At 32.0% G+C, this 27158-nt stretch overlaps 3 protein-coding genes across 4 annotated transcripts; 2 read left to right on the top strand and 1 right to left on the bottom strand.

The window, feature by feature from the left end:
- Window positions 1-6796: 6796 nt before the first annotated feature.
- LOC133688450 (pentatricopeptide repeat-containing protein At5g46100-like) lies at window positions 6797-8909 on the top strand. Its single transcript, XM_062107934.1, has one exon. It carries the CDS (start codon window positions 6854-6856, stop codon window positions 8555-8557), a length of 1704 nt encoding a protein of 567 aa, XP_061963918.1. The 5' UTR covers window positions 6797-6853; the 3' UTR covers window positions 8558-8909.
- A 240-nt stretch (window positions 8910-9149) lies between these two features.
- Window positions 9150-13626, top strand: LOC133688453 (PHD finger protein ALFIN-LIKE 4). The gene is made up of 5 exons (XM_062107937.1): window positions 9150-9616; window positions 9703-9735; window positions 11670-11898; window positions 12694-12826; window positions 13088-13626. Exons 1-5 carry the CDS (start codon window positions 9520-9522, stop codon window positions 13355-13357), a joined length of 762 nt encoding a protein of 253 aa, XP_061963921.1. The 5' UTR covers window positions 9150-9519; the 3' UTR covers window positions 13358-13626.
- Window positions 13627-15939: 2313 nt separating this feature from the next.
- Window positions 15940-18191, bottom strand: LOC133688452 (uncharacterized). 2 transcript variants are annotated; one of them, XM_062107936.1, is made up of 2 exons: window positions 17670-18183; window positions 15940-17106 (listed from the first exon to the last, which is right to left on the bottom strand). In XM_062107936.1, exon 2 carries the CDS (start codon window positions 16997-16999, stop codon window positions 16142-16144), a length of 858 nt encoding a protein of 285 aa, XP_061963920.1. In that variant the 5' UTR covers window positions 17000-17106; window positions 17670-18183; the 3' UTR covers window positions 15940-16141. The 2 variants fall into 2 exon arrangements, with proteins under 2 accessions (XP_061963920.1, XP_061963919.1); XM_062107935.1 differs by having other exon boundaries at window positions 15940-18191.
- Between the last annotated feature and the right edge of the window lie 8967 nt (window positions 18192-27158).

Raw genomic sequence — 27158 nt, 5'->3', positions numbered from 1 at the left:
CTTGAAGATTGCCCCTGCGTGACGAAAGCCATAACCAATTAATGAAAATGGAGTGAACACTGCCAGCATGGAATGTTGTTTCTATGATGTGTCAACTCAACCAGTCAACGGTAACTGATTAACCTATTTGAAGATTGCCTCACAAAACATGTTAGAAGGTGGATCATGTGTAGCACATTTGTCCCTGCAGACATCCACTCTCCTAACAAATGACTTCGACAACGATGATGAAGTAAACACTGTCAAAATGGCAATAATGTTCACTCACATGGAATTCCCACCAAAAACATTTTCTTTTACGTGTAGCTCTAGAGTTTAGGCTGTACTCAGGTGACTCGTGTTTCCCGTGCTCAATTTTTTCTGATGTAATTATTGTGATTTTTAAAAGAGTAAGAAGAATCTAATATTTGATTGAATTTTAATTTATTAATATAATTAAAAATAATTGATAATTAATAAAATGAATAAAAAAATTAGCAGTAATAATTATACAAATGAGCTATTAACATCATGCTTTGAAGAAGAACACTATACCATTAAGTTTTAATGATGGATTAATTCTGTCAGTGTAAAACACACACAATTCGTCTATAATATTTTTATCGACAGCATCATCGACGGAATCCGTTCTTCGAAATATTAATCGTTGATAATTCTTATTTTCATTGCTACTTCTGTCGGTAAAAAAAAAAACAAACACCAACCGTCTTACAGATGGGGAAGCGCGCCAAAAAATATTCCTGCTAGAACTTTACCGACGGACTTATTTTGTCTGTATTTCCAACGGTACATCACCGACGGTCAGTCAGTCGGTGATTGTGACATGGACAGTAAATATTTCAGAACTCTCTGTATCATACCGACAAACTCTATCCGTCAGTGATATCAATGGTAAATCACCAACGGATACATTCCGTCGGTGATTGTGGCATGGGCAGTAATGTTTTTGCAATTCTCGGTAAAATATCGACAACTCTGTTCTGTCTGTAAGGCCATTGGTATTTATTTAAAAATATTTTAAAAATAATAATTTAGAATAAATAATTTTTTTCAAATATTATATTGATTAATAGTAAAAAAAAAACTAATTAACCAAATAAAATTGTATTAAACATTAAAAATATAAAAATGATGTTAGATAATATTCATCCAAATATTCATTACAAATTTAATGTGTTTCAAAAACAAAAATAAACTAGAATAATGACGGAGCTGGAGGAGGAGGAGAAGGAGGAGGTTGGTTGTTTCCAGGACCATACGGCTAAAAAGGGGCTGCACATGTATCATCACTCATCCTTGATCTAATGTCCATGACCATTTGACAGAGCTGATCATAATCCGTCGAGAGTCATCCATATTGTTGTTTCAAGGCCATGAACTCCTCATACTAGGTGCTCGATCGATACTGATGGAGAGCTCCCAACGATTGAGACACTACGGGCCGCCCGCAAGTTTTCGGCCGTAGTGTTGGAGAGCTCGTAGAACTATTTTTATCTGATCCACCAGACAATCCTACCTCCATCTACAAATCTGGATCGAAATCCGGATGGGTCGAAGGATTGTTCCCATATCTTTCTCTCAACCGACTATTATAGGTCTCCTGAAAATTAAAAAAAAAATCATCATATTCAATTCAAGAAAATAATAACTTATAAAATAAAATGATTAAACGAACATACCATGAAGTGTTGAGTAGGATTGTCCATGAACTATTGCACCCCCTTTTGACGGTCTTGACTCCGCATATGCGTCTCTACAAACAACTTCATTGGGCTCGGCTCATGTCCAAGAGATGTAGCATGTAAGGAAAAAAAAGGTTGCAAGTTAAATATATTTATAAGTAACAACAAATTAATTAATGATATATTTCATTTAAATTAATCTTAACATCCGCTTTGCATGTGCACTGAACGAAACGGAGCTGCCGGTAATTATTACCAACAGCAAAGGTCTATCATTATAGACCAGCAACATTAGAGACGGAATTATATCCGTCGGTAAAAATTATAGACAAAAAAATTTCGTCGGTAATTCCGTTGATTTTCGCTGATTTTCTGGTAGTGAAGTAGGTATATTTAATACTAGGTCAGTATCTTATAGTATAAATCTATAACTCGATATTAAGTGAAAGGGCATTTTTCGAATAAGCCAATTCATTTGGGACCATGCAGGTCCACTCTTTTTCCTATTCATGAAGGACTCGCAAATAATTTTAAAATACTCCCTAATGTTTTTTTAAAATTTTTTTAAAAATTATTTAGAATTTGCTTGACAAAATAAAAAAAGTTAAAAAAAACTGTTAAAAGTTTGTTAGGACGTGCTTGCACGCCCTAAAAACTAAAAATATATATTTTTTTATCGTAAAGTTTGCATAACCCAAACATTGCATTATGGTTTGAAAGGTTCGACCCATTATCAAAGTAAATAAATCTATTAAGGTTTTAAAAAGTATTTTAATTTTTTTTAATATTTTTATTTTTTAAATTAATATTTTTTAAATATTTTTAAATCATTTTAATATACTGATATCAAAAATAATTTTATATAAAAAAATATTATTTTAATATATTTCTAAATAAAATAACATTTTAAATAACAATCCCAAGTAAAATTCTAAACCGCTCTGAGTCAACCAATGCCCATAAACATTATTAACGCAAGCTACACCGATGACAAAAGATCTGCATTCAAAAACTTCAACAAAACTGAAAAGCCCCTACAGTACTATTCATCCAGTGTTCATGCCATTTTCGTATTATTATATGTATGCATAGTTTCCCTAAAAAAATATATCTAAGCATCATATGAAAACACTAATTTAAATGAATTTTCTATGAACAAATTTCTTCAAACATTATTTCCAAATCAGGCACATGTAAATCATAGAAACAAACACACAAAAATGATGCATATAACTAATCTAGGAATTCATGCTTCAAGCAGTTTGAGGATAAGACCTTCAATAGCAAGAAAATGAGGACGTAAGGCTGCTGGATTTCTCACAGTTAGGGTGAGTTTGCTGCTGATGAAGACGATTCTCCAGTACTGCTACTCCCGCGGGTGCAAAACAGACGAAAGGCTGAAGGTTGACAAGGCAAACCTCCTGCTGCTGCTTGCTCACGGTGCAGAGAAGATGACGCTTCTGGAAGGAGGAGCTTCCATCTCTTCTGTCAGGAGAAGCTAAAAGACGCTGTTGCTGGACTAAAAAGAAAATGAAGCGCTGAAACTCGTGCTAATGTTATTGCTCTGTTGGAACCTTGGATCAGCTGTGATGAAGAGACAAAGACCAGTTGTTGCACGATCTGCTACTGTTACTTGAAGGAAGATGCTGGACTACAATTGGTCACGGTGGAACCAGTGGTTAGTGATGAAGAATATCTTCCACTACTGCTCACGGTATTGAGGAGATGAAGGCTGAGCTGTTGTTGCACGATTGAGGAGATAGTTGCTGTGAAGCTGGTCACGCTAATGGCTTTGAAATGCAAAGGAGTTCACGGTTCTTTTGGGTGCTTGGCTAACAGTTGGTGAGGCTGTTGCTTACGTTGCTGAGGGGAAGAAGCTGCTGACGAGCTAGTGCAAAGCTACTTCTATAAGATATCACTCCTGGAAGTGTACTTAGAGGCTCACAGATGCACTGCTGAGGAGAAATGGCTGGCACGTTGGAGCTGTCGCTGGAGAAGAAGAAAAGCTCATTGTTACTGGGTTCTGGCGCCTGGATGAGGGAGAGCTAATTCTCACAGTGGCAAGGCACAACTCTAGCAACAGTAGTGATAGAGGTGCTCGTCAATAAAAGGAAACGTGAGCGTCAGCTAAGTGGTGGCATACGAGAGGCACAAAGTGGTGCTGATGGAGAGGGTGTCACATTGTTGGCATCGCTTCAATGAAGGAATGGGCGTTGTGAGAAGAGGTTGGTGGTGGTGGTGGTGGTGGTGCTTAGAAGGAGTGCACAACTTCTGATAGAGATGAAAAGTGTTGGGAGTGAATTATTTTCTCTTTGGCCTTTTTTTTTTCCAGCTACTCCCTCACCTTTCTCGGCTGCTTGAGTTAGGATTTATATGGAAGAAATAGAGAGTTTTTTTTGGGCTCGTAAGTTTATGGGATCTCAAAAAACTTTGATGTTTAGAAATAGATCCCAGCTATTTATTAAAGTTAAGGATGAAAAGCTTGTCTTACTCTAAAACTAATAAAAAAAAATTATATTATTTTTACAGGTAGAGAGCAATGTTGAATAGTGTTTTTAGAAGAGAATATACAAAAAGCTACAATTTTCGCTTAGAGTTAAATACAGATACCATAATATATAAGTTGACATAAAATTTGTGTGGTGTGGTGAAGGGATGAGAAAAAAATTAGAGCTAAAAGGTGAGCACTTGTGCATTTTTTTTCTTTTGTTTTAGGGGAAGAAAACAATAAGTAATAAAATTATGATATTTTTCAATTTGATCTTTGAACCTTTGACACTTTGCAATAGAACCCCAATCAATCCTAATTTTTTGAATTCCTTGCAATTTTACCATTAGCCCTCTTCAATTGGAACCTTAAATTTTAGTATTTTTTACAAAGTGATTTTTTGTTTCAGATTTTTTCAAGCTTTTTTTTAAATTTCAGAAAAAAATACAAAAAAAAATTACCTATTTTTAAAAAATAAAAAATAAATAAATTTTTTATTTGTGTGTATATGGACAAATCTCTCAAAAAACAAATTATATTAGCATATTTAAAATCACAAAAAATTATTTTGCATGCATATTGGATTTAATAACAAGTTTATTAAAGTCATGAAAACTTGGCCTATATTTCAAAAATATCAAAAAAATTATTTTGTTTTCTTTTAATATACGAGATTATGAACTTATACAAATTAAAGATGTATTCCAAATATTGAATAAAAAGACACTTTCTTTTATTTTTCTTGTTTTGACTTTAGAATGATTAGGTTTTAATCTGATAAGATAAGGATCTCCTTACTGAGAGTGATTTTTCTTAAACTTTAGACAGACTAATAGTTAAAAAACACAACAATATCTTAGTTTATATCAGACAAATAAACAATGCAGTTTACCTTAGGTAAGGTGTATTGGTGATGATATATCCTCTCTATACACAACCAGTCTCTTTAACCAGACTTCGAGACTAGTTAGAATTTCTAATGACTAAAATACTAGGTAGTGACTTCATTTCTTTTTTACTGATAAAAAACAAGAATTCATTATTCTTTCCCATATCACCACATAGAGACCTTAACCCAAGAGGATGATGACATCTATGCCGTGCATGTGCGACATTCTCCTCCCTTTTTTTCCTTGTATCCATCAACCGGTTAAGGGATATATAAAAAGAGAGGATGAGAGTTTTTAAAATTTAAAATTTTATCCCACAATTCCTTTAATTCATTTCTTTGGTTATTTTCTAAACATTTTCTAACATTTAATTTTTTTGTAGTAACTTGATTCAATTTTTTTATATAATAATTTCATGAGGCTTACAAATAAAAAGACACGAGATAACCGAAGTTATTTTTAAAATTAGTGAAAAAATCTTATAGAAATCAAATAAAAAAATATAACAGAGCTCAATATTCAATTAAATAAGTGCTGAAGGATGAAACTGAAAAAATATGAAATTTTTTGTTAAAAAAAGAAATAAAAACTAAGCAAACCTAGATGAATTTTCTAAATCAGAGTTAATCTCCTTAATTTGCAATTCATGAAATTCTAAATCCAGGCTTAATTAGGAAGCTCAATTCTTAACTAATTTAATGTTGAATGATGAAATAAAAAAATATAAATTTTAAAAATTTTCCAAAATAAAAAAAAAGTAATAAAAAGGATCAAATCTAATAAAAAAAACTAAAAGGGGATGAAATCATACAAAAAAAATCAATTTTGAAAATGATCTCAAATAAAATAAATAGTAATCAAAAGAATAAGAACCAAATTTGATTGATGGAAAAAATTTGAAGGAGAATGAAATTGAAAAACAATTCTAATTTTATAAATTATTTTAAATAAATAAATAAAATAATCAAAATAATAAGGATCAAATCTGAAGAAAAAAAGTTGAAAGGTGTTTTGAAAATTTAAGGGTCAGATACGAAAATTAAGGAGAAGATAAAAAAAGAAAAAAAGGTCAGTGACACCAAACAATAGGTTCATAAACCACTTATGCCACTTAGAAATGGAAAGAACGTCGAAACGATTCCATCATCATTGTGGAAGGTAGTGTTTGGCCACCAAAAAACTCCTCATAGGTTGCTTAAAGAGCATCTCGTACTTGTTGGCGCATGCCCAATCATTTTTGTTTTAACATTATATGTAATATTTTTTAAAATGTCAAATTATTTTTTCATCAACTTGATTATACTAAAAAAACAGTAGTGAAAATATAAAAAAGCTTCTAAATATTAATTAATAAATATTTACTTCTAAGAATAATTTAGTTATTCTAATATGTTTTAAAAATGAAAACAAAAAAACTTTTAAATACTAGTTAAATAAATTTTGTTTTTAACATAATTTAATCACTTTATTATTTTAAAAAATAAAAAAAAACCAAGTTATTTTTTATCAATGTAATAATAACTAATAATCATGGTAAAAGACCACATGCACTGCCCTTAATATTTAATAATGAATTCAATAATTTTTTATATGAATGATAAAATAATTATTATAATGTTTGAATTCAAAGTGTAATGTGTAATATGTCTTTTTACCGTGAAAGAAGCGCTATTAGTTTTTTTATATATGAAAAAAACTTAATTTAATTCTTCCCGTGCCGTACCAACCAAAAATTAATAAAAACTTAGAACTGAAAACCAAAGATCCATTTCAGTTTCATTTCAGCAGCCGCAATGGCTGTGCCACCACCAGCAGCAACAGCAAGAACCCTAACCCGCCATCGTCGCTCTTCTGACCTAGCCTCCCTGGTCACTGCCATAACTTCTTGTCTCGAAACCCTAAACCCACAAAACCCTAACCCTAACCACATCAATCCAACCCATCTAAACCAGTTCTCCCCTCACCTGGACTCCAACTTAGTCATTGAAGTCATCAAAGAACAGCAACCCAATCCTTACCAAGCCCTCTTCTTTTTCAACTGGGCATCAAACCTGAACCCAAACCCAAACAACTACTCTCACAATCACCGATGCTATGTAGCCATCATTGACCTTCTCCTCTCTCACTCGCTTTTTCCCATTGCCAAAAACCTCCTTGAAAAACATGGCATGTTTTCTGATCTTTTAGTTAGTAAACTTATTAGAGCTTATGGGTATAGTGGGGATACTAAAAGTGCAATCTTTTGGTTTCATAAAGTGAAAGAGATTCAACAAGGGAAGTGCTTGTTTTCTTGGAATGCTATTTTGGGTGTGTTAGTGAAAGTCAATCAGATTAATGTAGCAAAGTCATTTTTTGATCAAATTGTGAATGATGCCGTTGTAAAGCCTGATGCTTCAACTTATACAACAATGATTAGAGGGTTTTGCAAAGTGGGTATGATTGACAATGCTAGGAAAGTGTTTGATGAAATGATTTGTGAGCCTAATTTGATTACTTGCAATACCTTGATTAATGGTTATTGTAAGAAAGGTGACATGGAGAATGCAAGGATATTTTTGTGCAGGATGATGGAGAGTAAGGACTGTTTGCCAGATACGGTTACTTATAGTACTTTGATTGATGGTTATTGTAAGAAAGGGGAATTGAACGAGGCAAGGAAGTGGATGGATGGGATGTTGATTCGGGGTTGCAACCCGAATTTATGGACCTATAATGCTATTATTTATGGTTTGTGTTTGAGAGGAAATGTTGATGAGGCTAGGAGGTTGCTGACAAAGATGAGACTGAATGGGGTGAAAGAAAATGTTGCAACTCATTTGAGTATTTTGAAGGGCCTTTCCGTTGCGGGGAAGTCGGAAGAAGCTATTGGATATTTCAGCGAGATGATTAGAAAAGGAATGAAACTTGATGCAAAAGAGCATGAAGTTGTGATTACTGCGTATTGCAAGATGAGGAAACCCGATGAAGCAATTTCCCTTTTGAAGGAAATGCAGGCTAAGGGCATTAGTCGGAGTGTTGGAAGTTTCAATGCTGTGCTTAGGATTCTTGTGGAGATTGGGGAGCTTGATAAAGCAGTTCTTCTTCTTAAACAAGTGAAGAATATGGGATGCCTTCCAAATTTGGTGTCGTATAGCACCGTGATATGTGGTCTTTGCAGGTCCCAAGGTAGGATGCAAGAAGTTGCAGATCTTGTAGATGACATGCTTCAGGATGGTTTTGAGATGGATGCAACCTTGTATAGTTGCTTAGTCGGTGGTTTCTGTGAAGCTGGCAATGAGGAAATGGCAAGGCGTGCCTTTTATGATTCAATTAATAAGAATTACATCATTAATTTGCAGAGCTTTTCATTTTTTGTCAACCTGATGTGTGGGAAGGGAAAGGTTATCGAGGCTGAACAAATATTCAAGGATATGTGTAGGAGATGCTCGTTAGTTGACGTGGACAGTTACCAGAGGGTCCTAGATGATCAATTGCATAAACACTCAGGGAGAAGATGAGAGGAAACTGATGTGGCAAGCCACTGGACCTCCATAAGGCAAATATACCCTAATGAATATAGGAGGACAAGAAATTGCTCTTGACCTATTTTTTAAAACTGAATGCTCAGAATATGCTATGCTTTCAGCTGAATCAAGGGAGAACCATGCTGAGACATGAAGTTTTTGCAATGTCACAGACTTGGAGAGAATGTGCAAGCCTCGTAGTAAAAGCATGTTATTACTTCTGTCATGTCCTTTGCTTGTTAACATGCTCTCATCACATTGGCCTCGGTTTCCATTAGCTCATTATTTTAATATAAAATTAAAAAAATATACTTTAAAAATAAATTTAAATTTTTAAAAAACATTATTTTAACCGCTTCCCTAATCATTCTTCCTTCAATCCTTCAGCAGCAGCTACACGCTAAAAAACCAAGAAGCTAGTCTACAAAACCCACGTGGCGTTAGATTTAAGGGCTTTGACCTTGATGAAAAAAAAAGAAAAAGAAAAAAACCCTTAAATTTGTGTGTGTTTTTGAAGGGCTTGCTAGTTTGCTTGCTTTTTCTAAAAGAAAATATATATAGAAAAAAGAAAAGCAAGATGATGGGCCTGTTTGGAGAGACACATCCATCTCCGGTACTTGACGGACTCTTCACCCTTTTATAAAATCCGATTAATTGATCCATTTCATTCCCGATTCAAATCCAACACCTTCCTTCTTCTATCTCTCTTCGTGTTTGAGAGAGAGAGTGACAGACAGAGGTCAAATATTTCTCTCTTATCTTTCCCTCCTTAAAACATAGAACTCTCTCTCTCTCTCTCTCTCTCTCTCGCTGTCCTCTGTTTCTTCTCTCGATCTCCATTTCTTTTTTCCTTCTTTCTTTTACTCTCTCTACAAGTTTCAACTTTCTTTTCGTTTCTTCTCTCTTTAAAAGGACGAAGCTCGTCTTCTTGATTAAGCGGGGGTCATTTAGTGACGATGGACGGCGGAGCATCTTATAATCCTCGCACGGTGGAGGAAGTCTTTAGGGATTTTAAAGGTCGAAGAGCTGGCATGATAAAAGCTCTTACTACTGGTACTCTTTTTTTGAGGTGTTTTTTTAGATATGTAACTTTTTGGAGAATTATTAAATGTGGTTTCGTTTTTCGTTTTTTGTTGCAGATGTTGAAGAGTTTTACCAGCAGTGTGATCCTGGTTAGTTTTTGTTTTCTAAATAAAATAATTTATGGTGAATTGTTTGGTTTGTTTTCTCGCGTTTTAACCTTTTGGTTTCTGGGAAATTTGCGGGGGAAAAGGAGAGGTCGAGTTTTGGATATGGAAAAATTTGGACCTTTTTCTTTTTACTGTGGGTTACGTGGTGAATTTACCTACTTGAAGTAAAATTTTTAAATTAGTTTTTAAAAAAATGGGCTAGATTTCTTTAATCTCAGTAGTTAAATGGACGTCATGTATTTAATTGCTGTTGAATTTTTGCCGCTTGTTTTTGCATTTAGATTATTTTGGCTAAAGGTTTCTGTCTTTTGAACTGCATTAGTTTAACTATCCTGTAAAATTTAGCTATATTTCTAATTCGTATTTTTTAGGTGTATTTAGAATTTGTGAATCTTAAAAAAAAAAAAAACATTCTTTAATATCTTGACTGAAGGAAGCAGATAAAATGTAGCTTTATTAATCATGATTGCTGTGTGCATTCCTTCTGTTAATAATGACAGATGCTGTTATTCGCGGATAAGCTATGTTTGCCCGTTCATTTTGACAATTTTAGTGGAAGTAATGTTGACTTTGACAATTTTATTCGCTGATAAGCTATGCATACTTGTAGATAGCTGTAAAGGGTATACATATTTTCCATGATTGCTGATTTGTTATTGTGTTGACAGTTGTTTGAGGTTTTACGGTGTGAATCATTAGGAAGTGTAAACAGTTGTTTTAAATAAGAAAGGAATTGAGGATATCAGTGATTTTTAGTAACCTCGTTAATTAGTTTTGAATTATTGAATCACTATTGTCATGTTCCATAAAGCTCATAATCTGAGTGGGGTAAAAGTATGCATGTACCACTGAGGTTTTAAAATTAGTTCTAATATTTGAGTTTCTTGATTTTAATGTGCACACTTGGTCACAGTGAAGTGTTCTTGATTTTACATATCAAAACAAGGATGAATGCAACAAATCAATGTTAATGCAGAAAAAGTGTATAAAAAATGTTCCGTAATTGTGAACCAGATATGTGGCTGGTTACGTAGGAGCAGGTCATCTTTTGTAATCATTTAAGCCTCTTTAATTAGAAAGTGGTTATCATTTACAGTTAGATGCAGAGTCACATTTTTCAAGCAAATGGGTGATACAAAAAGATGTTTTCAGGATAAGCTGCATCCACTTTGACGTAACAACCTCTCGTATTGATATGTAAAACAAGATAAGGCAGTCCTGCCAACTTACTGCTCCTGTCTAAGATATCCACATGCGGATTAGGGTTAACTGCTAGGAAGAGAGTGTATCAAATTTAATTAATTTAGTTGATGATCACAAATCCTAGATTAAGTGCTATAATGGTCACCTGTGCATATGTTTAATGAGTTTGAATACAGTGGTGAAGAAATAAGCAGGGAATTGTCCGCCTCACGTATAATGAAGCTTTAAATATCACAATTTAATTGTATGGCATGAGTATGATGTAATTTTATATGCATGGAACTGTTTGGTTGTGATAAAAGTTTAGGTTTTAAGAGCTCCGGGTGCTTATTATGGTATGTTGACAGAGATGAACATAATATCTGGATTGATTGTGTTCATTAATGCTTTGGTAGGCAGATGAATTGATTGCTTTAATTGGAACCTTTTGTTTTAATGTCCATGTATAGCTTCTCTCTTTATTCTGCTTTCTTCCTTAGTTAATCATGTTTAATTATTATTGGGTGGCCATTTTTACATGCATTTTACCATGTTCTTTTCATCTCTGTTATAAAAAAAACCCACCTTTGAATGTGTTTTTCTTTTATCAGCTTTCGAGCCTATTTGTTTTTGTGTCAAAACAACTTTTTTGTATTTACTTTTACAGTTTTTTCATGACATCTGAAAGTATTGTTTTAGATTCGATAAGATTTATGTGATCTTCTTGATTGCAGAGAAGGAAAATCTCTGCCTTTATGGATTTCCTAGCGAGCAGTGGGAGGTCAATTTACCTGCTGAAGAGGTGCCTCCTGAGCTTCCAGAGCCTGCTTTAGGTATCAACTTTGCCAGAGATGGGATGCAAGAAAAGGACTGGTTGTCTCTGGTTGCTGTTCACAGTGATGCATGGTTACTTTCTGTGTCCTTCTATTTTGGGTCTAGGTTTGGATTTGACAAAGCAGATAGGTATATTTCTCTTGCACATGTGGTACAACTGTAGTGTAATTTCTTTGTGTGAGTAGCATAAGAATTTCACTTTCAGTGGTGACTGGTCTCCACGTTTCACTTTTTTACCAATAAGAAATTGTTTTTCTGAACAACTACAACTTTTTTCTTTTCTTCTTTTTAATCATGAAGAATTACTCCTACTTTTATTTTGATCAGTGGTTTGCTTTTGTCCTACTACTTTGCAGATCGATTTTGGTGTCTTTAACTCTTAATTACATGAATTAGTTAGTAATATCTTTTTTGGCATGGAATCAGGCCTGCAGCACATTGTACGAATTTGGGTAATGAAATTTTCTAAGCAAATATGTCATGAAATTCATCATGGGTTGTTTTATCAACAAGCAGTCACATTAAGGAATGATTCTTTGTGATGTAGTGAAAACTCATCCTCCATAAATGATATTAGTCATGTATTATGTGTTTCTTGCTTGTGAGTGCACTTATTTTATTTTGAAGCATATCAATGAAATTTATTGCTTGTAAGTGAACTTATTTTATTTTAAAGCGTATCAACGAAATTTATGTTCTAAAAGATGCTACACTTAAAACTTGTCAAGATTGATTTGCAGTGAAGGTGGTAGTTTTCTTTATTCTTGACCCCAAGAAGCATGTTTGAGTCCGGCTTCTTTGCCTAACAATGTCTCTTAACTATTATTGTTTATGATGTTTTTGTGGCCTCTCTTTGTGGATAGAATTTCTTGATTTAAGCTCTATTGTGTTTTTTAATAATATTCTTTTGGTTTTATGATGCAGAAAACGCCTTTTCAACATGATAAATGATCTTCCAACAGTATTCGAGGTTGTGACTGGAACGGCCAAGAAACAAGTAAAAGAAAAGTCATCAGTTTCAAATCACAGCAGCAATAAAACTAAATCAAACTCTAAGGTATCAAGGACTTTGAGGCTGCAACTCTATTTGGTCTGTTATATCTGTACTGATAGGAAATCATAGGTGTCCACCTTGCAAGATTTGATGCCAAATTTTAATTATCTGCTCCTATTAAAATTAAAGATGACTCAGTCTTGTTTAATTGATTTAGCAGCTATAATGTTGTTGGTATGGCAATATTGAACTATGACGCTTAGTACTCTTATAAGTTTCATAATGATAATGTTGGCAATGTATCTTGTTTGATTGAATGTGCAGCGAGGCTCTGAATCCCAAGGCAAGTTTTCAAAGGTAATGCAAGCAAAAGATGAAGACGGCGAGGGCTTGGATGAAGAAGATGAAGAAGAGCATGGAGAGACACTATGTGGTGCTTGTGGAGAAAACTATGCCTCTGATGAGTTCTGGATTTGCTGTGACATCTGCGAAAAGTGGTTCCACGGAAAATGTGTGAAGATCACCCCAGCAAGGGCTGAGCATATTAAGCAGTACAAATGCCCATCTTGCAGCAACAAAAGAGCACGGCCTTGATGAAGACTGGAGCTTGCTCTCTGTGTATTATGTATGGCATGTGGGACTGCTAACTGTCTAGTAGGTCAGGTTTGTTCTTAGTCATGTGTCCTTTATTTATCTAGGAAAACTATTTGGGTGTTATGAGTAGTTTGCAAAATCTGCTGTTTATTTTAACCATAAATTAGGATATTTGTTACACTTTCAGCTTGGCAACCATTTTCCCCATGATTGGGATATGAGTGTTTGTTAACGTTATGTTTATATGCAATCTGTCCAGTTCTATGAAAGACCGTTTATTCTGTCCGTCTCACCTTTCAGCTTTAGATTTGCTCTTGCCTGAATTATGGATGTCTTAAAACCAGGTTCGTATCTCGGAGGACAAAAAAAAAAATTCTAGAAAGACGCCTCAAAGCTGGATTGTCACCAGGATGTTGGTTAAAAATTGGTTGTCCCCATTGCGAGCACCAGTTCTGAGTATCGCCATCGCTGGATTCAACTTGTTCTTTATTGTGCCGGCCTCTAGTCTGAATGGTACATGGCCTTATTCAATGGAGCGTGGACTTGTTTATCTGACAATAAGCTCTGAAGGGGCTTCCCTTCAGAGGAAAAATCATCAGAAACTCTGAGCAGCGTTTCTTGTGTTCTCGCCATATCCATCAGCGTTTAGATTATCCTGTATGTAGTACACCTGGGAGAGCAAATGATTTTCATTTCTGGGCATTATGATTGCAAGGCAGGAGTAATAGCGTAATAAATGTGCCAAAATCTCGATGGCCTGAACTCAGTGAAGAGCTTGAAGAGGAGCAGGTGGCAAAGGAGCCACAATCCTTGTGGGAGCATTGTATATCAGTGAGTTAATCACCGAGTCTTGAAAATGTCAATTGCTCATCTCGGGCAATATCCACTTGGGGGCTTGAGGCTGCTACCGATTGGGTCTTGCTAGGAACAGGCATGAGCTCCACGGATGCATGGCTCACCATGTGCGAGTGATTGCGCCTTTGGCACGTGTCAGAGTATAAAGGGGCAGAGACTAGTCGGACGCGTAAGGGCGAATCTTAGACCTAAATCAGATGCCACGGCATAAAAGTCGTTCAGTGGTTGCATGTGCTTGCAGCTCCACTTTTCATGAACAAACAATCAAATTATGGTAACATAATATATAAGGAATCTTTTTTCTAGAAAAATGTTCTTGAAACACTTTTGACACGTGTGATGAACACCTTCCGGGAGTATTACAGTACTTCTAATATTATTATGGTAACATTATTTTTATATATTTTTGATTAAAAAACCTTATGGATGGTGAACCCTGTGACTGCCTGTGAAGGATGAGTGACAAATTCTATCTCATGTTTCAAGCGCACTGGGGTGTGGCGGGCTAAAAAGGGTCCTCAATTTTGCTTTTGACGCAAGTACCCTGGCCGAGGATAATCTCAGAAAGAGGGAGAGGGAATGCACCCATTGTTTCTGCGGGCGCGGGAGAGATTGGAAGTATGTGATTGTGATTATTTTTTTAAGTATTTTTTTTATTTTTTAAAATTTTTTATATTAGCGTATTAAAATAATATAAAAAAATTTAATTTAAAATAAAAAATTTTAATTTTTTTTTAAAATATTTTTGAAAGGCAAAATTAAATATGAATTGAATATTTATAATGATAGCAGAAACTGGATGGTCCACAGGAATTCACGTTGGCTAATGGATTTCTCCGTGTAAGCCCACGGTTTCATGCCCTCTTAACCTCAATAAAGTACAAAAGCTCATCTCTTTGCCCATACAATCTGCCAGACATGTAAAAAACATCATTATTTTGGATCATGTTCGGTCAATGTCATGTAAATTTAAACGATACAAAAACAGACAATAAGTTTTAAAATGAGTTTTTATTTATTTATTTTTAAGGAAAGCCGTAACCAGCAAACAATGTTGAGAGAACTTGCACTCTTTACTAGGCAGTCTGATAAGCCTATCAGGCAGTTATTTGATCTTCTTTAACAATAACATTATCAAGTGAGGAGACATTTTCTGGGCCTTAATTTAATTTAGCAATGGCACAAGAGGACAAAGCTAGAGCCATACTGGGTAGCTTCTTTTAGCAGTAGTAATGGATGTTGTGTAACGAGGAGACTCGTGTCAGGCAAATACATGACCTCATAATGGAACCGGTAATCCTTGTCCCCTCAAGTGCTCCAGGGTTCGAGCCACTAACCTCAGGACGGCTTTGTCACGTCAACTGCCTCGCGGAGGTCTTGCCAGCCATATTTTGATTTTCTTTTTTGGCTGAGGTAACAGTTAGGTTCATAATATATGCTAGTTAAACAAGAAAATGGAGGACTTCATTGTCTCTCCATGCATATACGGACACGAATGGTTGGTAGATTACTGTCATCATCGGCTATGTTTATAATTCACCCTACAGAAAGTATGCATAACAATCTCTACATGATAAGTATCTTCTCTTCCATAGACGAGACATCAAGATTAAAGAGACAGACACTTTACAGTTTGAACCTTTCATCTCAACTACAATGCATACGAGGTTAGGTTTGCTAAAACAGGCATTATTCATGCTCAAAGTAAATGTAAAGTTGGAAGCACATAGAGAAAGGCCTTGTTATTACTGCACATAAGTTTACATTGATTTTGCAATGATTTCCACTACAATTAACAGGGAAGCAGAAAGGAAAACAAAAGAATTTACATTGATAAGCCATCTTGGCAAGCACGCCAATAAAGACACGCAGGATAGAAGTAAAAAAAAATTGTAAGGATTTCAAGTGGAAAAGGTGTCTCCTCTGGAGTCATGAGGTCAAGCTCTCTCTGTTCTTAGCAGATAACCGTTTCAAAAACTCGTATGTTGTGATCATGGTTGTTGCAGACATAGCCATTGAAACCCACCTTGGTCCCAGACCTCTATAACAAGCTGCAAAACCACCTTCCTTCACCAAATTCTTAACTGTTTGCATAACTGTCAATGGCCTTGTTCTTCCATTTTCCTCTCCATCCAAAACCTGCAAGCGTGTCTTAATTGTGTCAAGTGGCATAGTAATCATAGCCGAAACTCCACTAGCCATGGCTGCACAAACTCCTTGTACTGCCACCATTTCCTTTGAAATAGGCGTATAACCACAACCCCCACCACCATTTACAGCATTCTCATCTTTTTTATTGGCATAGCAACCGATACAACCCCAAACAAGCCTATGAGCCACAGAATAAGACGCCCACCAAACTGCATTAGATGGTGCATAAGTCAATATTGATATCCCAAATCCTCTATACAACCCTCTTGGACCATCTGCATTCAAGATCTTCCTAAAGCCATCGATACCATTCATGTACCTACAAGGACTTGAACAGGGAATCATATTCTTGCTACTCTTGATACTGCTAGCGTTACAATCTTGAACCATGAGTCTTTGGCTCACAACATCAATTGGGGTCCAAACTAGCTGTGCAGCCATGGCAGAACTCAACCCAGCAGCAGCATTAGCAATAGCTGTTGCAGTAGTATCAGAACACCCTAACCTAACAGTTGCAGTCCCAACACTACTCTTGGTAATCTCAAGTGCTGTCATGTAAAGTGCTCGAGCTGGGATTGTACCCATCAAAGAAGTGCCAAAGCCCCTGTAGAATCCTCTCACACCTTCATGATTCATAATTGACAATGACAATTTGAGAGACGAAATTTGAGTAGGCAAAACCTGTTGCCTAGTCTTTAAAACAACAATAGGGTAAAGAGCAGCTGATACGCCTGAAAATAAAGCTGCTCCAAAAAAGAAAAACTTGGACTTGTCAAGCATATGCCAATCTATATCAGCTGGTAGATGAATCTCTGACGCCGAATTATCCTCGGCAGCACTCAAACTCATCTTAGCCACTTTTACAACACTAAATCATCAATCAAAAGACAAGCCCTTTTTGCTCAACTAGCTAAAAAGTTATGATCTTTAGAAACCAATAAACAACTAATTTGATAAGAACCCCACTAAGATAAACTAAACCCAGATCCAAAAAGCCTCAGTCTTCACTATTTCAACTACTAATTGGCGATACGATTATGTATATTAAAAAAAACAAACAAATCTGACGTAGAAAAGGAGAAAGATCGAATCTTGAAGAAAAATGAAATTGAAATATTAGGAAGATATTTAAGGGTTAGGTATAGCAAGAGTTAACGAGTCTAGAGATTGGAAGTGGGTTCGATTTTGTTGGGTTTTTTTCTCCTTCTATGCCAACATATTTCAGACCAGATTTGGATCACCATAAAAGGGTCAAAAACAGATAAAACCCAAATCAATAAAGATAGTGGTGATATCAAAATCTTACCAGAAATCTTATGATTGTTTATCTATTCTTCACCGCTTCGCCACTTGGAAAATAAATACCAAGAACCCAACTTGATAAAATACATGCAACAAAGAGAGTGAAAGATGATCACAAACAGAAAATCAAGAGAGAAAGGAAGAGAGAAAGAAAGAGAAAGTGGATAAATCGCAGAAAGCGAAATGAGAGAGAGAGAGTGAGTGAGTGCAGACGTTAATTTAACGGAAAGGGGAAGACAAGAGTATGGATTTTAGAGAGGGGTTTGCGGATCGAGGGAAGTGTACACGTGTCTGTTACCATTTCGAGGAGTACAGGTCACAGATTAGATAATTTGCCTTTTTTTTTGTTTGCTGCTGGTGGTTCAAGCTTAGGAAACACTTGTAGGAACAGTTATGAGAGGAAGGAACGGAGGCCCTCCCTTTGTTTTCCTCCCTGTTTTTATCGGATCAGATCTTGGCTCAAAGTTCAAGTTCAACTCTGTGGGTGTTTTAGCATGTAACGCTTTTGCCTTGGGCTCCCTGAATCACTGCCGCCTCTGCTTTTTTCTCCTTGGAATTCTAGAATGTTTGGAGCTGAGATGATGTGTGTTTTTTAAAATGATTTTTTTATATATAAATATATTAAAATAATATTTTTTAGATTTTTTATTTTCAATATTAACATATTAAAAATATTAAAAAAATATTAATTTGATATTTTAAAATAAAACGTACTCTTACAATTAATTAAAAAACAAAAATTACAGCAATTCCAAATACTCTTTCATCAACAACACAAAATATCCGATTCTAACTTTTGTTTTAGTTTCGTTTTTCTTTTTTAATAACCCTAAACCTTCTATATTTTTTCATTTTACTTTTATTTTTTCACAAATTATACTTTATATTTTAGATCAACTTAATTTTTTAATTTTGATATATATATATATATATATATATATATATATATATATATATATATATTACAAACACCCACAAATGAGTAAAACAAAAATGTTCTCTCTTGAATTATTTTTTTCAAGTACGATCAAAACCTACGTTGATGACAAATAAATTAGACTTATTGCATTTCACAAACATGGACAAGTACACGGTGGTGATTGCAAAGATCGAAGGGAACTTGGGATATTTGCTATCTCGCTTGATGAATTGATATTTATTTTTGTAGTTTGAGAGTGTTTTTGTAAAATGAATAAAAATTTTTATATATATTTTTAGATATTTTGATGTATTGATAGAAAAAGTAAATTTTTTTAAAAATATTATTTCAATATATTTTCAAATAAAAATTACTATTAAAAAAAAACAATTACAGAATCAAACTAAAGCTTATCAAGCATATTTATGTCTATCGTTTGTCAGGTCACCCAAAAATCCACATATATCCTCTCATCCATTTGTTCATCCCCAATTACCTCTCTCTCCTTCAAATCCCACGAAAAACCCATTTCATCACCCCCAAAAAGGTGCGAACTTCGGTGCCAAAGGCCCAAAAGGAGAAAAATCCTTCACATTCGAGAGGGGTAAATATGGAAACCAAATTGGGGCCAAGTTTTGAGAGGTGATTTGTGATGAACATGAGATTAATAATCATACATGCCAAGTGTTGCTTTTATTTATCTTCTTCAGTCTTATATGGTAATTAACTTTTCAATATACTATACAAGGTTTCTTGTACAATAATGTTTGAAATAGTTGTTCATAATATTTTTTTAATTTTTGATATTAGTATATTAAAATTATAAAAAAAAACACTGAAAATCATTATTTTTTAAAGCCAAAAATATTTTTTAAAAAAACTAAAAGCAAAAATAAAAGTTATATCAGACACCCATAGAAATGTATCCTGTTTTAAAATGTACAATTCTTTTTTGGGTTTTTATTTGATTCCTCTCTCTTTTCTTTTAGCTTTGAAGAAAGCAGATGTGAAATGAACAGGAGAGGTTTTTCTTGGACAGGAATTGTGGCTCAGTACGACGCTAATTAAAGAATTGTTTCATCTTTTTACCATTAATAAGGTTTTTAATATTTTAATAATAATTTTTTTAAAATTATTTTTTATTTAAAAAAATTATTTTTAATATTAACACATTAAAAATTAAAATGATTCAAAAATATTAAAAAAATAATTTTTAAAAAATTCAATTTTTTTTTTTATAAAAACAGGTTAAACTATAGCCGAAACCATCACTAAAAAACTGCTACTTTACAAGCAGGGTTAGGTTATTAGGTGGCTTGAGTTTTTTTTTTAATTTGATGGTAAAGTTTTAATATTTAATAAAATAACATTTTAGTTATGAATTAAAATATAATTGTAATCTTGTAAATAATCCAAACTTTTTTGTTGATTTTTTTATTAGAATGTAAAATGTTATTCAACTTTAAAAATTTTTGACTTGATGCTAATCGTAATTTCTGAAAAAATTAAGTAAAGTGAAAAAATAATTAAAAGTAATTTTTCTTTACATGGATTAATATTTGATCACCTTGTGCTTAACATCTTTTAATAGTGTTTTTCTCTAGTATCTTTGTCTACTTTAATATAAAAAGATTAAAAACTATTACCTTTATTTTGTTGGAGATCTTTGACCGTTTGATATTGTTATATTATGCTTCGATTATTGGCTTTTTATATAGTTCTTAAGTAGGCAATTTGGGACAAATATTAAATTAAAATATTATCATTACATGTCATATAAACCTGCCCTATTGTGAATTGTGTAAAAAATTTTAAAGGAATAAAAAAAATAAACATACTAATAAAAGAGAAAAAAAAAAGCACTAAAATTATCTACAAGCAGGTAACGTAAAAACATGAAAATTTTTTATTATTAATATATATATTTGGGTTAGTTTATATATATCTCGATTAATTCTACGAATTCTAAAATTAATAATTATATAAATTTTCAGTAACAGTGATAACTTGTGCTACTGGGAAAGGAGGGAGAAAAAGGTAGCTGTTTAGATTTTTTTTTTGAAAAAAAATTAATTAGTTTAGTAATTTATTAATAATTAAATAGGTTTAAAATCTAATGTAAATAATTATCTTGTCCAAATCTATTGGGTTTAAGAACCTGAGTTCTTTTATTCAGGACCGTAGAATGACCCACCCTTGATTATTATTGAATTATTATTACTTTGTATATATAAATAAAAACATGTTTAGTTAAAAATATAAAAACAAAAATATTAAATAAATATATTTTAAAAAAAAGTTTTGAAATAATTTTTTATGTTTTTAAAATAATTTTTTTTTCTCGTTATCATTGTCTGTTCTATTAGCTGAGAGACACTAAACACTAATTAACTAACGGAGGATGAGAATGACATCCGTGTTAACATTAACAAAAAAATATATATATAACGGAGGATGAGTTTTTACTGTACATTTTCTTATATAGCGGAATACTCCTCCTTCTTTTTTGCAATTAATGTTTTTATATATATAATTTAATATATAATTTATTTTTTATTGAGTTATCTCAGTATCATTATCTAGATTGTAACTTTGTTAAGTTAACATGGTTAATTAATTTTTTTTTTCAATTTCATCCTTTAATATTAGATTAATTGGAAATTAACTTTCATAATTTGTTTTGTTTGTTTTTTATTAGGTTATTCTTGCCTCAATACCCGAGAATAGTGCTTAACGAGTTAACTCGAGTTGACTTGCGGTATTTTTTGTGTCCTTATTTTATTTTATTTATTTTCAATTTCATTACTCAACATTGAGTCGGTTAAGAATTAAACTTCATAATATATTTTGATTTGCTTTATATTGGGATATCTTAGTTTCATGATTAGGTTTGTGGGTTTTGATATTTTAACCCCTATTAAATCGGATTGTTTTTTATTTTATTTTATTTTATTTTATTTCTAAGAGGTTATCTCAATTTCATGACCCGGGTCACGGGTCCTTAAATACTAGATTTGTTTTTTATTGGGTTGTCCTCATTTGATGACCCGAGTCGCGGGTTTGACAAGTTAACCCAATTGACTTGGTTTCTTTTATTTTTTTAGTTGATTTTTTTTTTCAATTTCATCTTTTAATATTGTGTTTGATTGAGAATTAGAATTTATGATTTATTTTGGTTTGATTTTTATTAGGTTATTATAGTCTCATGACTCAGAAATAATACTTCATAAGCTATCCAGAGTTGACGTGGCTTATTTGTTTTTATCATTTTTTTAATTGAAACTTTTACAAATTTTATCGTTCAATATAAAGTCTGACAAGGTCGATTGAGGATTGAGCTTCATAATTTATTTTGATTTATTTTTTATAGGGTTATCTTATTCTCATGACTAGAATCGTATATTTTGTAGATTAACCCGAATTAAATCAAGTCATTTTTTAATTTTCTTCACATGAGATTTAGCAAATTGACTTGGATTCATTTTTATGGTATTTTTTAAATTTTATCCTTCAAAATTAGACTGGTTAAAAAGTAGACTTTATAATTCGTTTTGATTTGCTTTCTATGGGACTATCTTGGTTTTATGACCTAAATCACAGGTTTAGTAAGTTAACTCAGGTTGCTTTTTTAGATTTTTTTTAAAATTTTATCCTTTAATATTAGGTTGATTAGGAATAAAGTTTCATAACTTATTTTGATTTGTTTTTAATGTGGCTATCACAGTCTCGTAACTTGGATCGTAAATTTAACATGTTAACTCAGGTTGATCCAAGTCAATCCACTATATTGTTATATTAATATTAAAAGAAATAATTTTGAATTTTTTCGAGTCAAATTATGTTTTTACGAGTCATTTTTGAATTCACAAAGTCAATTAAATCATATCGGATGAACCCATCCCGTACAAGTTTTTTTTCTACTAGAAAAAAATTTAAAAAAAAATTATATTAATTTTTTTTAACCCGACCGTATATTTCGTGTCAATAATGTAGTAACATGCTATAGCAGGATGCATTAAAGCCCTATTTCTTCTTTGACTAGTCATAAATAAGCCCAACGCTCTATTGCAACGTCTTCCAATTGAGCGTTCCAGATTAAAATTCTTAAATAAATAATTTTTAAAAGATTTGTTTCTGAAATATTATTTTAATTTCTTTTTTCTCTCTGAGCCACTCTCTCAATCTTCATCCTCAGTTGGCTTTGAATGAATACATGGTTTTTTTTTTTAATGGATAAATGATTATTTTACTAACCATATATTTTCATATACAAGATTTAATTTACTAACCATGTATTTTCATGCTTGCTTGCAAAGCTTTATTATTATTATTATTATGGATGTCCGGATCATTTTGTGTGCACCTCAATTAATCTTACGGGTCCTGAAGTTAATGATCATATAAGCTTCTAGTGACTATCATATTAGCAATCACATAGTTCAAACTTGAGACCACAAAAAAAAAATAAACTCCTTGATTTCAAACTCTTACTATTGAATTACCTATTAAATAGTTAAAAAACTCATGAAATTAGTCAAGACATGTATTTTCATGTCTTCTTACGAAGCATTTGAAGTTTGATCACTTGACCTAACTCCATGAGAATACTCAAACTTTTCATTAAAGCTTGCCACCAAATAGGAAGTGAAGCTTAACATGACAAGGATAGGGAATACTGGAGGGGAAAAAAAGAAAAAAACAAGAGGAAAATAAGAGGAAATACACAAAATAGTGAAATGCCATATCAATATTTTATTATTTTTTATTTAGTATTGTTAAATTAGTATATTGGGTATTGACGTGTCCTACTATCTCATCCTAAAAAAATATTCCCAAGAAAAAAACAGTGAAAATAGGGAAAAGAAAAAAAATAAAGTAAAAATTGCACTTCAAACCCAAGTTCTACCAAATCTTAATTATAGTTTAACATTGATTCTATTTATAATATTTATCATCAAAATTCCTTAATCACCTCCTAAAAAAATATCTTTCTATTAATGAGTTAAAATAGTGATAATAAATCCCACAATTATATGTAGTCTCAATTTTACCATTAAATAATAATTTATATCAATCTTACACTCAAACTTCCAGAAATTAAAGGTTTTCATCGCATTTTAATTTTTTTTCCATCCATATTATATTATTTCTTAGAAAACAAAATTAATTGCAGGGAACTTAAATTCAAAGATAAAATGAGCAAGGAGGAAAGTTGACTCGTGACAGACAATTAATATAAAATCAGTTATGGATATGGTGGATTCAAATGAGTGGAGGACAGCAGTCTATATAATTGACCGCAATTAAATTAAACCACGGAATATTAGATATAGACTTTGACTCAATTAAATTGAGTTGCGTAGTTATCTTTATATGTATAGGTGGTTCCCGCTCCCCCGCGGATTACACTGATTTTTTTTTAAAACTTATCGTTTAGTTATTTATCTAACTTTAATTTTTAATTAAATTACATAGAAATTTGTTTAAATTAAATTAATTATTTTTGTAGATTTAAATACAATTATGATTCACAGTAAATACAAGACTTAGCTTTAAAAAAAATAACCAAATGATATGTTTTTCAAAAAATTATTAAGACAATGATCAAGACTCGATTTCAGTAGTCCCAGACAACTCTTGTCATGGGCTCCATTAAATTTAATGATGCTCTTATTTTTTAAATTAGTATTTTTAATTATATTTGTAATTTATTTCTTAATCAATCTAATATTTAATGATAAAATTGAAAAAAAAATTAAAGGACTAACAACAAAAAAACATATCCTGTCAGTGGGTGAACTCGTCACACCTATGAACCGAGTAATCCGGGCTAACACGTCAAACCTATGAACCGAGTAATCCGGGCTAACATGTCAAACCTATGAATCGAGTTATTAACTTCAATGAGATTATAATTTGTTTCTGAAAAACTATTTTTATTTAACTATATGATAACAAAAATAGATAATTGTAAAATCAAACACTAATCTAATACTACAATGTTGGAAACAATAATGAAAAAAAAAACTAGCTGGAACTTTTCTATGAAAATATTTTTTTTAGAATATAAAAAAAAACAGACAAAAATAAAAATCAAGTTCAATAAATAAAAAAAAAAGAAAAAAAACACTTCAACAACCCTTTTTAAAAAATGCAAGGTTCGGTCACCTAAAATTTAAATGTACCATCTATGTTATTCGTGCATTACATTTTAGTCATTTGCAATTCAACTCTCAATCATGAAAAAAAAAATATGCAATTGAATTTTACTTTGAGCTCAATTGTGCAAAAAAATAAATTTAAAAATTAAATTGAAATTGTTTAAAAATTATACTATCATAACTCATAATAAAATATATAAAGGTGAACAGTGGCGTAGCTACAGTAAAAATATCACCCTACTGAGCTTTATAGATACATAATAATAATAATAATAATAATAATAATAATAGATAATTGACTGCCATCACAATAAACCATGAAAAATCAATGTAGTACTGACTTTTTTTTTCTTTTGATTATATTTCTCTTGACCATATAACATACGCATCTCATGGTATTGATCACATCTATCATTAATATTCACGTAAATGTGTTAATATATGCATGAAATTCTGTAAGATAAAAAAAAAATCTAATGTCTTATGATATGATTGTGGGAAATTGTCGAGGCCAAGCGTTAATTTCTTCACTCAGGACCAATTTGTTTTTTACCTAATTGTTTTTTTTAATAAATTGGTCAACACATCGTCTCCCTATCTGAGTAGAAAACATATTATTTCATTGGAATATTTTCCAGACACCTATGATGAAATTTAACTTTAAAAATCCAAAATTTAACTTATTTTTACTTTAAAAAACCACATAAACATTCTAGAAATCCTAACAAGCCATCTATTGATTTTTTTTAAGACAAACCTATTGAAATCAAGTGCGGATTAATTTTTTTTATGGTCAGTCGGATCCTTTTTTTTTAATATCTAAAGACTAAAAAAAAAAAATTGAGGATCAAAACATAAAAACCTAAAAAAATAAAGCTAGTTATTAAAAAAATAAAACTTAAGGAATCAAAATAATTTTACACGTCTTTTTAGTCGTGCAAATAAAAAAAAAGTGTTATATTTGTTATGTTAATTATGGTTCTTCTTCCGTATTTTTTTTAATAATAATCTAAAATTTTATTTTATAAAATCAATATTTCATTTAAAATCAAAATATTCTCAAACATCTCACCTATATGAGAGCATGCACACCAAAAGAAATTCAAAAATATAAAACCATGCAAACATAACTTCCGATAACAAATTACAAAAAAAAATAAAATTTCAATGATAAAAGTAGAAAGAAATGAAAACTTATATGAGAGTCTGCAAAAAAAAAAAAAACTATATCAACATAACTTCTTCCTGAGCTCCTGACCTCCAAACATGGGCTGCTGGGTACTTGGAATAAGGGTTTTCGAAGGATCTTGTGCAGCTCAGATTCTATGGAGGTTTTACGACTTGCTCGGGAGGATATATAATATTCAGTATTATCAGTTTGGAGATATTATCTTGGATATTAGGAGTTATTGAGTCGAGTGGGAGAGGTTATTCTTCAACATACCCTAAAAAAAAGCTAATTCCTGTTCAGATTATTAAGAATGAGTTTGTTTTTAAAGTAGTTTTTGTAATTATAATAAAAAAATAAATTTTTAAAAAATATGGTTATGTGTGGTTAGTTGGATTTACATACGTATTTGTTAAAAATTATGGTGGAGGTTTATGTGCAATAAAAAACACGTATAAAATATGTTGGTTGTGATTACTTTTCAAAAGTGATTTTTACCTGGAAATGCATTAAAATAATTTTTTTATTTTTAAAAAATTATTTTTGATACCAATGCATTAAAATGATTTGAAAATAAAAAAAATTAATTTAAAGTAAAGAAAAAAATTAAAAAATTTTTAAATTTTGAAAAAAATGCTTTTGAAAAAAAAACAAAATTTTACGAAATTCAATTGAAAAAATATATAAAAACCACTTCATAAAAACTACATTTCAAACTTAATTTTTTAATAAGTCTCACAGTATAAAACATAATTTAATATATTATCAAAAGTTCTACTATATTTTTTACACCGCAAATACAAAAACTAAAACTAAACAAACGGTAGTTAAATTTGATATTTCAGAGAATACCCTGCTGGAAATGTCCCATCTTCTTTTAGCTGATTCGATGTGCTTTGTTTGTCTATCGTAGGAGTTGCTAGTCTCTCTTTGATAGTTGAAGGACAAATATTGGACGTCATTCTCTCCTCATTGCTAGTTGCTTGCTAATTTTAGATGGATCAATATTCTCTCTTAATTATTTATTAAAACTAATAGAAAAAAGTTTTTTATTCCTTGAATATTTAAATTTTGATCAAACAGAATCCTCTTCAGATTGGTTTTAATGAGATAAAATCTTCTATATATTTACTGATAATATATTCGATAGAATCAATTAATGCTGACACTAAAAATATGATGCAACACTTGACTCATCAAATTAAAAAAAAAACCATAAAATTAACAGTTTATATTTTTTTTTAA

The sequence above is a fragment of the Populus nigra genome, chromosome 3, assembly GCF_951802175.1.
Source record: "Populus nigra chromosome 3, ddPopNigr1.1, whole genome shotgun sequence".
NCBI lineage: Eukaryota > Viridiplantae > Streptophyta > Magnoliopsida > Malpighiales > Salicaceae > Populus > Populus nigra.
The sequence above is the reverse complement of the archived record's forward strand: the minus strand, read 5'-3'. Positions and strand labels throughout refer to the sequence as shown.